Here is a 13,914-nt window from a genome sequence, read left to right as displayed (position 1 = left end):
AATCTGACTAATCTGGGACGGTGAATATCACCACCTAATTAGAGGTTGTGTCAATATTCACTTTTTGAACAACTCAGCTTTAATTTTTTTTAAAGTTTTTATTTTCGATTAGTTATATATACACAGCATAAAGAGTCAAATAATTCCTTCAGGTGTATTATTTAAAGTCAGCATATCCTTATCTTTCACCTCCATTTCCTAACCCCCCACCCCATCCCAGAGGCAGTTTGTTTCAGTCTTTTAACCGATATTCTTGGTTTTTACCAGAATGTCTCTAAATAGCTTTTTTGTATTGCTACTTCTTGATCGTTCAGTTTTAGATATTATAGAAGTGGTATAAGGTGATTTTTATATAGGGCTGTTTATAATTCTTCGACCTTACTCTCCATTATAAAAGATGAGGATTTATTTTTAGCAGCTTTCTCTCTACTCCTACCTGTCAACCCCCCACCCCAACCTATTCTTTCTTCCCTTCACCTTCCTACCTCCCCATATAGTTACAGTTTCGGCCAGACTAATATTCAGTGCTTGCATTATCACAGCTGTACGCATCCTATGTAGTATTATGACTTTATGTATCCTGTTTACAGCCTAGCCAGGTCCCCACCACATCTCTCCTGTTACAGTGACCTACCTGCAGGCTCCCTGTTCTCTCTCCAACACTCCTGTCATTAATTCTTAGTGATTTCACTATCTATGGGGACCTTCATCTAAATTTAGCTTCTCAGATCCTTGAATCTTCTCCTTTATTGACTTTGTTCTACTGCTTCCCTCTGTCACCTTCCACTAAGATCACACGCCAAGACTTGTCATGAACGTGCAACTTCTCCATAATCTCAACCATGTTTCTTTCCCCATCTCCTATCTTTCTAGCTTATTCCCTCTAGTATTCTGACTTCTATAATTCTTTTTCGCTTTCATACTACAAAATGTTTTTTAACCTAATGAATTTTTTTTTTTTTAATGTTCACATGCTTCCCTTTTTAGCAAAGGCTATAAAACATATACAATTGTTTGTTTACATTCTTACCTAACCTTTGTTTCACAAAGCATTTGAAGTGACTGGGATACTTTCCTTGTTTTAATCCTGGTTGGATAACCCTTTATCATAGTTATAAGGTGATTTTTATATAGGGCTGTTTATAATTCTTTGACCTTACTGACACCTGCCACCTACCTATATAATGTCTCTCATCCCCACCTTATCCAGTTGAAATTTTATGGTCTATTATATTCACTTCCTTGGAAATACAGTCAACAATTTTTCTTGCTTTGTCACACTTGTTTAGAAAAACCCCATTCCTTGCTATCTTTGATTTTCCACTGACTTTGTACCCCTATCTTTGTAGCTATATACGGCTGGAAAAACCAATACTGACGGATATTAAGGGCTCAAGTGGGCCCTTACTGTTGCCCAGCAATCATATTACATTGCTCGAATTCATTTACTCTTTTATTCTTAGATGATTATTTCACACCTTCTCTTCAATTCTCAAATCTACACTCCTTACCTCCCCATCACTCTTACCTAGATAACTTTGCTTTCTGTTTCACTGATAAAATAGAAGTGGTAAGAGCATTTCCACAAGTTCCCACCCATGCATTTATAAATACAGTGCTTTTTCTCTTCTTAATACAGCTAAACTGTCCCGGCTCCCAGCTGAGGCCAATTCTTTCTTGTCCTCTAGATACCTTCCCCTCCTGCCTACTAGAGAACAATGTTCCAGAAATTCTGCCTTTCCCCTACAACATCAAAATTCTCCTCTCTACTGGATCATTTCCATTGGTCTACAAACATGCGATTGTTTCTCCCATCTTAAAAAACAAGCTTCCGACTCTCCCTCTCCATCTTCTACCCCATGTCTTGGCTCCCCTTTATGACAAAACCTCTTGAAAGTGTTATGCTTGTTTATGCTGCTATTTCTGGTTCTTTTTGGACTGTTCTTCTGAACTAGATCTGTTCAGGTTTTCAGTCCCACTACTCCAGTGAAAGGTCATAGTCAGGGTCACCACATCATCATCTTTGGAGGGTCTAAAGACTCAGTACTTGGGCTTCTTCCCTTCTTATACTCCTTGTGGTATCATCCTTCTCATGGCTTTAATTACCAACCAACCATATGCCAGTGACTTTCAAATTTATCTCTCCATTCTCATGTGCTTGCTAATATCTTAGTTGATTTCTAACATGCACTTCAAACAATGTATTCAAAACCAAACTCCTTATCTTCTAGAAAAGACCACCTATTCATCCTGCCAAAAGCTAGCCCTCCTGTGGTCTTCCCCATTTATAGAAAACGACAACTCTGTGCCAGCAAAACCCTGAATTCCTCTCTGTCTCTTATACCCTATACCTAATCTGTCAGCAGATCCTGTTTTATCTTCATTTTCAAAATGTATCCAAACTTCCGCCACCTCCTACCACCTCCAAGTCTCATCACCCTTGACCAATCCACCATCACATCTCACCTGGATTATTGCAGCAGCCTCCTAACTGGTCTCCTTGCTTTTCACTCTTGTCCCCCTCCCCAGTTAATTCTTAATATGGCAGCTGGCGTGATCCTTTAGAAATATACATTCGATTACTTCAGGTTGTGTCTGTCCTATGCTCAAATCCTTCCCATTTTCATACATAGTAAAAGCTAAAGTCTTAAGTCCTTGTAATGATTTTTACCTCCTCCCTTGATCTCCTCAACTTTCTGAATTCTGCTCTCATTCTCCACCTCGGTCATGCCACTCCAGCCTCTGTGACCTCTTTCTGTTCTCTGGATAAACAGGCCAAGCACACTCTGGCCTGGTCACTTATTCTTTGTCTGTAGTGCCCTTTTCCCAGCCAATCACATGGCTCCCTTCGCCTGCCCCGCTTTGGGTCTTTCCTCAAATGTCTCCTCCATGAGCGGCCTCCTTTGACTTACTTAAAATCACCACTCCCCCAACTCACTCCAGCATTCCTGATCCTCTTTCCCTGATCCCTGATATCTTTTATAGTATTTATCTCCATTTTATACACAGTATATTTGACTTTTCTGTCTGTGCTTGTCTCCTCTCATCTAGGCTATAAGCATCTGTGGCCTTTTCAATCTGAAACTCGTATCCCTCATTCAAATAGGGTTTTATTGAATTATTTTATTAATGCTCTGCTTTCTGTTTTTTCTGTCTTCTCTTTCTACACCTGTTTTTCCAGTGATGGACATTTAGGATCAATCCTCTTACTATTTTAATCTTTTCTCTCCTATTTTTGTCTTTTTGCTTTCTTTCTGTGAGATTTTTATAACTTTATCTTCCAATCCATTAATTGAGGTTTTCATTTCCACTTATCTTTTAAGTTTCATAGAGCATTTATTTTTGTTCTCTGAATATTACGTTTTAAGAAATTACATTCTTGTTTTATGGTTATGATATCTCCTTTTAACTTTTTGAAGATATTACTGATCTTTTAAAAAAGTTTTTCTCCCTGAAAATTCTCTTGTGATTTTCAAGTTGTCTCACTCTTGCTTGTTTTAGTCACTGTCTTTCATGTCAGGGGCTTTCCTCTGGTATCTGGTGATCGCTGAGTGTCTGATCATAGCTAAGAGAGGGGCATTAACTAGCTGATGAGAAATCTGGGTGTGCTTGTCAATGTGGGGTTAATTATGGGGTGAATTGGGTGGACCATTGGGGAACCCTGGCATCATTGTTTTTATCTCTCTCTCCTTTGGCTGGTCAGATTATCCAGCCTGGAAGGATCCAGAAGGATCATGTTATCATCTTCCTGCAGGGTACTAGCCTGGCTTGCAGTTTTCTGGGAACCAATGGGAAAAGAGGGCTGGGGGAGGTGGTCATCAGTATTTGGTCTATAAACATTTACTGCAGCCCCTGTTTTCTGTAGGACAGCCTCATCCTCAACTGTGCCTGATTTTTCCTGATTCACAGACCTTCTGTTTACCTTTCTGCCAGTGTGGGTTCAAGGAAAGTCTTAAAACTACTCATGGAACAGGGGATCTGGGGATTCAGTGCTTTCCCATATAGACTTTCACCCCTTTCTGTCAGTCCTTGACCCCCATTGCCAGAAGCATACAGTCCTGCTAGTTCTTGGGGTTATTTGGTATAACTTGGTTGCTTTTCTCACTTCTGGTTTATGATTCACTTTTCTCAGGTCTGCTAAGTCGCTGTTTGTCTTTCTACTTTCAGTTTTTATGTTTCTTATGTTCTCTTTCTGTTTGTGGGTTTATGACTTGTTAAAAAAAAATTTAACCCATTTGCTGATGGTTTTGTGGGGTTTCAGGAGGGAACAAAGTAAATGTAATATGTTCAGTTTGCCATCTTTATCTGGAAGTCCTCCGACTGGGATTTGACTACTTTAAACAACTAAAAACTATTTGGTTCAGTTAATTACCATTACACAGAGAGCTGTTTCTTCGTGTCACTTAGAATAGTGTGCCATCCTTCCATTGTCATGTCAGAAATCTGAGGGCAATACTGAACAGTCAAGGCAGGGAATTGTGACACAGGGCTGTTAAGAGCATGGAGTCTGTTGCATACCTAATTACCCTGCAGTAGTAGGAAAATTACTTAGGAACCATAATACGAGTAAATCACTTTGTGCGTTTGATGCCTGCATAAATTGTCTGTGTATGTCTGTGCTTTCTTGTCTTGAGTTGTAAGTTTCTAAAGCCCAGACAACCACTTAGAAATGCTGTTGCAGATAGAAATCATGCTTCTGAGGCGTTAAGGTGATCTTTCCTTTCATGTCTCATCATCACTGCCAATCAGGGATAGAACATTATTGTCTTCATGTGCTTTAAAAACCAAGGTTTTCAAAAATTAGATACACTTGGGCTTGAATTGTACAATATTCAAATATGCTGCTAACGGTTTCTTACCACTGGATTCTCAAGTATGTTAGAGAAGGTTTAATACCTGGGGCATAATTTTATCAAATATATTTTTGATGATTTAATTGAACAAACATTAGTGACCACCAACTGTCTGTGTGGTGCTTATGTGGAGTCATAAATGGTAAGTAACATGTTGCATGTTGTTAGAAATAAAATAATTTGGTCTAGTTTTTTAATCTCCATCATGAATATATTATTATTTAAATTTGAATTTTTAAAAAAATTTTCTGATTCTTGCTGACAATATGAACTCTTTGAGGTTTTAGGGAGAAAAGTCACACATCATGTGTGACCCCCCCCCCCAACACAATAGGCATCATATTTTCTCAAAAATGGTTGTGTTCTCAAGTTAGCCCATTTTTCATGTTATGAACAATGGTAACTAAATTGTATCATTTTAATTTCTGTTCCTTCTAGTACCCTGGTTAGGTTGGGGCTTTGATTTTTGATACATTTTTAAAGCAATCATTTAGATTATATTAAAGTGTCACATTAATATGTCATGATCCCAAATTGTACTGCATTAATGATTTATTTAAAAAGTATTTGTATTGTTTTACAAGTCAGTATATGAATTACTGGGTTTTAAAAACATTTTCATCTGAAGTTGAGGGAGGATTAAAGTAAGTTTAGTCAATTTAGTAAGAGTTTGTTTAAGCACATTCGACAAAGACAAGGATATATTTGAAATAAACAGTAGCCAACTTTCACCTTAACATACAGCTTAAAAGTGCATGCTCTGGGCCCCAGATTGTACTTGGCTCCTCCTCTGGCTAATTGTGTGACCTTGGCCAAGTTACTTCACTCCCCTAAGGCTGATTTCTTCCCCAGTAAAAAGGGGAGATTAATAGTATCCACTTCAAAAGGCTCTAAGGATTAAATGAGATGTATGTAAAAGCTTTTGGCACAGTGCCTGGCACACATAAGTGGTCCTTAAATATTATCCATGATTAAGACTCATTATTATTAATACATATTCATAAGTAGGCTTTATTCATATTCCTTGGATACGATTCCTATATCCTTGACAATGTTGAAGAGTTCAATTGAGGTAGCTAGATAATTTATTTGTAGGCATTTTTATTTCTAATAGTTTTCCATTATTTTCATCAATCCATAATGCTTTATGTTGGTGTAATAATGCTAGTGTGTAAACCTCTCCAGGGCTGTTGCTACTTCTGCCGGACCTCATTTCGCAAGGTTTGGGAGCTGAAAATTTTGGAGTTTGAAGTGAATAAAAGATCTGTGGTTATTTTCTGAAGACTGCCACTTTTGGGGGGCCAGCCACTCACCGGATGAGGGGGAGCAGGTCCAGGTAGGCTGTTCTCGCCACATCTACTTGGGCCCCAGAAAGGAAGCCATCGTGGAGAAAGTCACCTGCATTAGACAGGATGCCATGCAAAGCGTAGAGATCACAGAGGCGCTTGAGTGCCTGTCGAATTGCTGGCTCGTCTTCTAGTTTCTCCAGAGCTTCTGCAAAACTCTTCACAGAGACATAGTAGCTGTGTGCCTGTAAAGACACAAAGATGCATTAGCCTCTGATTTCTGATTCCGTAAGTTATCCTGGAACTTGGCAAGACTGTTGGAAGAAGCTTCCTGCGGCCATGGGTTTCCTAGCAGCCTGACAAGCAGCTGCCTTTTCTCTTAGCTCACAATTTCAAGTATGTATGAAAATAGAAAGAATACAAGAATATTGGAGGCTGGCCTGGGGATAGTGGAAGACAGCACCTCTTTTCTCAAGAAAATGGTGAGTTATTATCTACCATGTTCAAGGCAGTGGTGTATGTGTGTGCGCACACGCATGTGTGCTTGGGGGCGAGAAAGTAGGAGTTCAAGATGTACATGAAGTGTATCCTAGCTAGAGAGTAAACTTCTTGGGGTAACCTGTGCTATTATTTAGCCCGTATGCAATAGTCTGGCTTTGTTAGTGGTCAAAATAACCTGTTGGTATGCAAGAGACCACTGACTTCAGTCAGGTGAGAGCCCTCTGCCAGCCAGGCTCCTACCCTGGGACCCCCTCCTCCATTCCACACAGCCCAGCAACTAAGCATTAACGCCTTACCCAGCAGGAGGATTTCAGGATCCTGATTCCCTTAGGCCTGAAGTCCTTTCTCATTGATTGGTGTCCTACTGGTTAAGTTTTTATTTTTTAATATTCCCCTCTCCCCAAGACAAATACACATATTATTTTTATTTGGTAGGATATATGAGTTCCATGAGGAGCAGAGAGGAAAGGAGAGCATATAAAACAGGTCACAAATGTTTATATGCATACGAATGCCAAGATAGGGAATCTATGCATTTTAACAAGCTCCTCAGTAATGCCCACTCTGCTGGTAGTGACTTTAAGTGGTAAGGCTTGGAGTGTCTTGAGGGTTCAAAGGCAGCTACCCAGGGGGACAAGGAATGCAGGGAAGGTCATTCCAGGAAGTGGGGGGGGGACTTCATGTGCAAAGGGCCATCCTTTCAGGAAGCTGCAAGTGATTTAATGAGGCTGAAGCACTGGGGTATAATGTGCTGATGGACACCCAAGGAAGGAAGGACTGTGAATGACAGGTTGGGATTGTATTCTATGGGGGCCAGGGAGTCATCAAAGCCTTCAACAGGCCAGTGACCTGCTCAGGCTTCTCACTTGGAAAGAATCTGCCTTTCTCAGGGAGGCCTCGTGGGAGTGCTAACAACGTCATTTTGCTACCTGGACCTGGCATGCCCACAGCCATGCTGGGTTTGCGATATTTGGATGCGGAAGAGGAGCAGATGTGCTCTGCTGCCCCTGCTGGGTCAAACCGCCCTTGGTGCTCAAACTGGACCCAGTTTGGCAAAACCGGAGACTCATTTTTTCACCTAGTCCTTGCTTCCCTGTTCTACCCTGAGTACCGCATCCTTAAATTCTCGAGGCCTGGGGTCGAGGAGCAAATAGCTGCCTGAGGGTCCAGCCTCTTCCTTGGAAAGCAGGATGAAGACGAGAGAGAGAAGGTGGCCTCTACATTTGGTGAAAGGCTGAGCTAAACCTTGGCACCATGCTCTGAACACAATGAACCTTATTTACTTTTGTGCATGTTAGTTTAAATCTTGGCTCCTGCCTAATTTGGGGTGGGGTGGGGCAGGATGTATAGTATTTATATGCTAGGTGTCTCTCTAAATTTTGCATGCATTAATTCATTTAATCTTCACAATAATTGTACAAGATAGGTATTATTATTAGTTTCATTATGCAGATGAGGAGCCTGAGGTGGAGCAGTTAAGTTCCTGTCCAAGGTCACATGGCTGGTAATGGTAGCAAAGAGATCCAAACCACGGCAGTTACTTCCTGGTTAACGGTCTGTACTTTTTAAAAAATTTATATTCCAGTTATAGTTGACATACGGTATTGCGTTAGTTTCAGGTGTACAATATAGTGATTAGGCATTTATATACGTTATAAAGAAGTCACTCTGACAAGTCTAGTACCCACCTGATGCCATACATAGTTATTATAACATTATTGACTGTACTTTAACATCTCTATTTAGAGTTGTACTCTTGACTACTTCCCTGCATTGTCAAAGACACCAGAGACTGAGGCTGGATTATAATGTATGCCAGCATTTGCTCTGATGTTCCTAGGGACTGACTTCTCTCCTAGGCAGGTGCTGAGATTATAGGACCAGAGCCCATTAGGACCTCGTGGGCTCTTCCATACCTTTTTGTTTTATAGGTAGGAATGTGAAAGCCCAGAGAGGAAAGGACGTTCTGAGGCCACATGGCAGGTCATGCACAGAGCTGGGACTAGAACTTAGGCCAGGGCTCCCTCTTCTTTGTCTACCCTCCTGCCGCTGTTCCCTGCCCCTCTGGTATTGCTGTCACTCTCCACTGCACAGTTATGTTCTCCAGATGGGACCTCATTTAGTGCTTGAGGTTTCTGTAGAGTAGATGCCTCCCAAAGCACAAAGCCCAGAAAGTGCAGATTTCCCTGCCCATCAAGACTTTGGAGACTGAGCTTGGGTGCCTCCTTCCTAGGAAGCTAGGGACTGCTCCCCCAGGCTGGCTGAGATTTTTGCCCTTGGCACCCCCCACAGCTTGGGGTTCACCTTCCTCATAATGCACAGTGGTTCCCCATGACTTTCCTTTCCCTGACTTCTTAACTATTTCCTACTTCTGGGGCTCCTTCGAGTTCTATGTTCTCATCCTTAAAGCAGAGATTATGGTCTTCCTCCCAGGGTGTTGTTATGTGTTAAATGAGGTAACCTTGGCAAGCAGTGTCTGGTCCATTTGACAGCAGGGCTTAGGATTGGAAAATGGATGCATAATGGGCAGCTATGGTTCCTTTTTTGGTAGTCTGGTGAGAGCACAGACTTGGCTCACTCTCCTCGGTGTTGCTAGGACATTTATCACAGCAGGGAGTGCCCCTGTGGTGGACTGAGCACAACTGAGGGTGGCAGAGTCAAACTTGCACCAGCCAGTGTGATGGAAGTGGCAGGTCACCAGGTGGCGCTCATGTCCAGCCTGCCGCACCAGCCTTGCCTCAGGGTGGCCATTGCAAACTCCTTTCAGGGCTCTCCTATTCTAAGGCTGCCATTTTCTGGGCCTGATGCCTGATAATTGAAGTGATCACCTTGGTTTTCCAGCTGTAGGTAGGGCTAGAGTTCCAGCTACCTAAGCTGGAGCTCGGGTGTCATTCTTACTTTCCTGTATCCCCTTAATACCTCTGCATCTATCCACTTCTCTCGATGTGCTCCACCAACTTCATGATCAGGACTACCCTCATCTCCCGCCTAGACTGCTGCTGCCTGCTCCTAACTGGCCTCTAGCCTTCAATCTGTTCCTCCCCCTGCAGCTTGAATGATTCTTCTAGAATGAAAATGATCACTTCACTCCCTCTGATAAAAACTCTGCAAAATCTTCCCGTTGCAATGAAAACAAAACCCAAACTTCTTGCAGTGGCACAGAAGGTCCCAGATCTTGCCTGCCCCCCCCCCCCCCCCGCTTCCTTTCTTCCTCTCCCCGTTTCTGTCTTTTTCCTTTAGGTCCTCCTTGGGAGGATTCACATTTCCTCCCAAGTACAATGCCTTTTCTTACCTCTTCCTTTTGCACCTGCTGTTCCCAGGCCCAGAAACCTTCCTCTCCAAAGTCACAGCCTCTCCCCTTTGCCTGGCTAATTTCAGTTCATCTGTGAAGTGTTGGCCTACATGCCACTTCTGCGATGCCTTTCTGACTCCTCAGTGTGAGCAGACGGGCGCCTGCACCGGATCCTGTGTCAGCCTATACTTCCCCACCACAGTGTTTCCTGGATTGCAGCTGTGATTCGGTACTGTTGAGCCCCCCATCCCCAGCCAGATGCCTAGTGTTGAGTAGGTGCTCAAATATTTGCCGACTGACTGTGAATTATGCACAAACACAAAACATAGTGGAAATTGAATCAGACATCTAAGGGTTGCCTGTGGGGCTAAGGGGGAGACTTGACCTGCTTTTCTATCTGGGAGGAAATATTTGAACAACCTGAAGCAAATCCAATAACATTGCCTCATTACGTTTTTCCCTTAGAGCTGCCAGCAAGACTGCTTTGGAGTTAAATCCTTTAATTAAAATACCCTGGACTAAAGCCTTGGAAGTGAAATGAGGGCAGCCACTGAGCGGAGCTGGGGAATAATGGCAGAGCTCAGATTTTCCCAGCAGGCTAGCCTGCTGAGGGAACAAAATGGTCTCTCTCAGCTTTAACTGCTGGGAAGCTCACCTTAGCAGCCTGGAGGTGTATAACAGTGGTCTGGTTCCATGCCTCGTGCTTGTCAGCCCCAGATTGCAGCAGAGTCTGTAACTGATGCACTGAGTCCTTGATGAGTCTGAAGGCCAAAGAAAAAAAAGATTCGGTTTTTTGATGAGGAAGAGACTGATGGTGTTTAGTCCTAGGCTGCCTGGGGTCTCTCAGAAGTAGAAATAATTCCCATTTATTAACCACTTATATGCTACAAAGCTAAATGCTTGATAAACATTATCTCTTTAAGCCTTTTAAGGGCAGGCATTCCCAATTTACAGTGGGGAAAACTGAGTTCCAAGAGAGGTTAACTGGTTCAGGTCACACGGCTAGTAATAAGTGGAGTTATTCTTAACTTCTGAGCTGTAAAGCCCAGGGCCCTGGGCCAGGCACTGCCGCCTTTTTCTAATGCAGACTCCATCCACTGTTTTCAGGCCATTCTGTTGACAGACTTCCCGTGGCCAAGCAAGGAGAATGGTTTTTCTCTAAAGGCTGTTGAGGCCTCTCCGTTAAGTAGCCTGCTCCAAGTTCTACCTAAGGGATCTAAAAACCAACCTTTGTCCTCTAAACCACTAAATTGGTCATTTGGCATTGACTTAACCTTAATTCCGCATGACCCTTGGAATTTGTGGGCAAAACAAACTGTTTATACAGGAATATTTAGCTTTTTCAGGGAATGGGTAAGCAGATGTCACATTGAATTCTAAGCAAAAAGCGATATAATGGCATTTAAATTACCCTGAGCACCCTTAATTTTGCCCTTCTCACCTCCCCCAGCAAAAATGTTAGCTCTGTGTTAACATTTAGGCTTTTTATCAGATTGGTTTATTGATAGATCTTTAATGCTGAAAACAGTTCCTGGTGTATTATAGGCATATAATAAATACTTGTGGATTAAATAATGTCCCAAGTTGCTTGTGATCTTGCAATAACTATTAACCACCCCTGGGACCACAGGATGGGATATAATATCTCTTATTATCTACTGAAAATATTTTTTTTCAGGTTGTTTTACCTGGGGAGGGGCTCAGAAGGTTTCCTCTTAAGATAATTAGATCTCTCCATCTTTTCACGATGGAATCTGTGTTTAGTCAGGACCTCTCTGTATTCCCAGCCCCTGGTATGTTTGGACACTTCTGACACAAAGTAGCTGCCTGGCAATGTTTGTTGAAGGACAGAATGGATGAGTCTTTGGTCTTATCTTTGTTCCCTGGAGCCTACTAGACCCTGGAAATACTCATTCATTCCTTGATATAGTCATCTTTTCAAAAATTATTTTTATATCGTGAGATAGTTCAAACATATGAGTATTGCTTTATTTATTGGTATTTACATACTGATACCTTCATGATAGTTACATGTGTGTATATTCTTTGTATTGCAGATCAACAAGAACCTAAAGGTTTTAAAAATTCATTCGCTGGCCAGAGAGGTGATGTCCTTCTACTGGCTTGACCAGGATAGGGAAGCGATGGATGTTCATGCCTGATTGACCTGATATCCCCTTCTCTCTGCCCATGGTGGCAGGCGCCGAGAAGACTTAGGAAGATGGTGGAGTTTTCGGAAGAGTATCCAGGAATGCCAACCCACTCCCAAAGGTCCTAGTTTAAGGAGGAGACTTCTTCCAGGTGGGTTGGCTGATTTCTCAACTCTGACTCACCTGACTGCCACATGTGCCCAGGCCATGGTGTAGAGCTCTGGGTGAAGGAAGTCAGCTGCCCTCTGGGCCGGGCACCTGTCCAGGCCAGGTGTGATCAGGTATGCAACAGACTGAGGGAGAGATCTCTGCGATGTGGAGACTGGAGATGCCTGAGCCTGCATGTAGCTCTTCACCAAAAACCTCGTGGTGGAAGAGGAGGCAGGTGAGAGGCTGAGAATCACTGTGGGACAGCCCAGCACTCCTTTCTCCCAGAGACATGCACACTTACGTCCTGGTGGGAGAACCAGGGCCAAAGGGTTCTTGACCACTTCCTCCTGATGGTTACTCCTCACTCCAAAGCACCCCACCCACCCGGACTGCCTGCTGTGAGGCTCTCAGGAAAGTGTGCCCTGAGGCTGTAGTTTCCTTCACAGTGAAACGGGGCTGGAGACATACTCAGAACTTGAACATAAATCCCTTTGATATCTGAGCAAACAGAATCCTTTCTATTGGTTAGGATATTGTGGTTTGGGGATTTATGATGAATTGTACAGTGACTGGAAATTAATTTTTCTTAGCCGAATAAAGAATGATAGATGTAAGAATGCTAACATGACTGAGTGGGTTACAGGTGACTCTCAGCTTCTTATAATCCAGTGGTTATAGGCTCTGGGTTCAGACCTTAGATTCCCATGCAGCTCCATTGAGACTGAGGTGATGCTGTAGAAGCTACTTTAACTCCCCCAGCCTCAGTTTGCCTGTCTCTAGATAGGGATGATAATACTTGCCTGAGAGGGGGCTTCTGAAAATAGAACGAGATAATATATTATATTTGTAAAGTGCTCGGCACAGTGTGGGGCACAGAATGTCTAGTACATGATACTGTATTACTTTTGTAATTTGAAAAAGAACAATAAATGTTATAGATTTGAAAAATTCCAAGAAATGTTATACAGTATATTTGCCAGTAAACCTTTCCTTCCTGCAGGGAGAGGTATTTGCCCCCATTTAGTCACTTGAGACTAGATAAATGTAAAAGTCCTTGTCAGAAACCTGAGATGGGGTAGACATAGAGAGAGGAAAAGACCGCTCCTGTTGGGAGGAGGCTGGCTCAGCCATTCCTTCCTTCTGGCCCCTCAGATTGGCCCCAGGCCGCGCGCGCGCACACACACACACACTCTCATTCAGATTGTGATTACTGCTCCAAGGAAACAGGACAATGTTAATTGGGAGGGTCAGGGTGGTGCTACTCTAGATGCAGTAGTCAGGGAGGGCGTCTGTAGGAGGTGTCATTTTAGACAAGACCTGAAGGATGAGGAGGAGCCATCTGCACAACAATGAACAAGGGGCAGAGAGTTTTAGGAGGAGGAAAGGGAGTGTGAAGCTCCATGGTAGGGAAGAAGAAATGTGTGGCTGGCAGACTGAGAAGAGGCAAGAGGCTGTGAGAGCAGTATGGAGGGGGAGTCAGGGGCCCCATCACAGGGACCTTGGAGACCCATGTGGAGTGCGTAATTTTCCTATGAGCAGTGGGAAGCCATTGAAGAATTTTAAGCAAGGGAAATAAGTGATCTCTCGGCTTTGAAAAGATCCCTCTGGCCGCCTGTGGAGAATGAACTAAAGCAGATAGAGTGGGAGACCAGGACTGACACTGTTGTCCAGGTGCCAGGGGA

General features: G+C 43.0%; 1 protein-coding gene across 4 annotated transcripts in view; it reads right to left on the bottom strand.

Annotated features, from left to right (window-relative positions):
* The window catches only part of ACOX2 (acyl-CoA oxidase 2), a 34,818-nt gene that overhangs the window by 3,599 nt on the left and 17,305 nt on the right, over positions 1-13,914 (bottom strand). For all 4 annotated transcript variants that reach the window (XM_016131635.2, XM_016131637.2, XM_016131636.2 and 1 more), the window contains exons 11-13: positions 12,266-12,445; positions 10,588-10,693; positions 6,167-6,384 (exon numbers count right to left, since the gene is read on the bottom strand). In XM_016131635.2, coding sequence (XP_015987121.2) covers positions 6,167-6,384; positions 10,588-10,693; positions 12,266-12,445 — 504 coding nt within the window. The remainder of the gene's footprint in view (positions 1-6,166; positions 6,385-10,587; positions 10,694-12,265; positions 12,446-13,914) is intronic.

Source organism: Rousettus aegyptiacus, unplaced genomic scaffold (genome assembly GCF_014176215.1).
Source record: "Rousettus aegyptiacus isolate mRouAeg1 unplaced genomic scaffold, mRouAeg1.p scaffold_m13_p_4, whole genome shotgun sequence".
Lineage (NCBI taxonomy): Eukaryota > Metazoa > Chordata > Mammalia > Chiroptera > Pteropodidae > Rousettus > Rousettus aegyptiacus.
The sequence above is the reverse complement of the archived record's forward strand: the minus strand, read 5'-3'. Positions and strand labels throughout refer to the sequence as shown.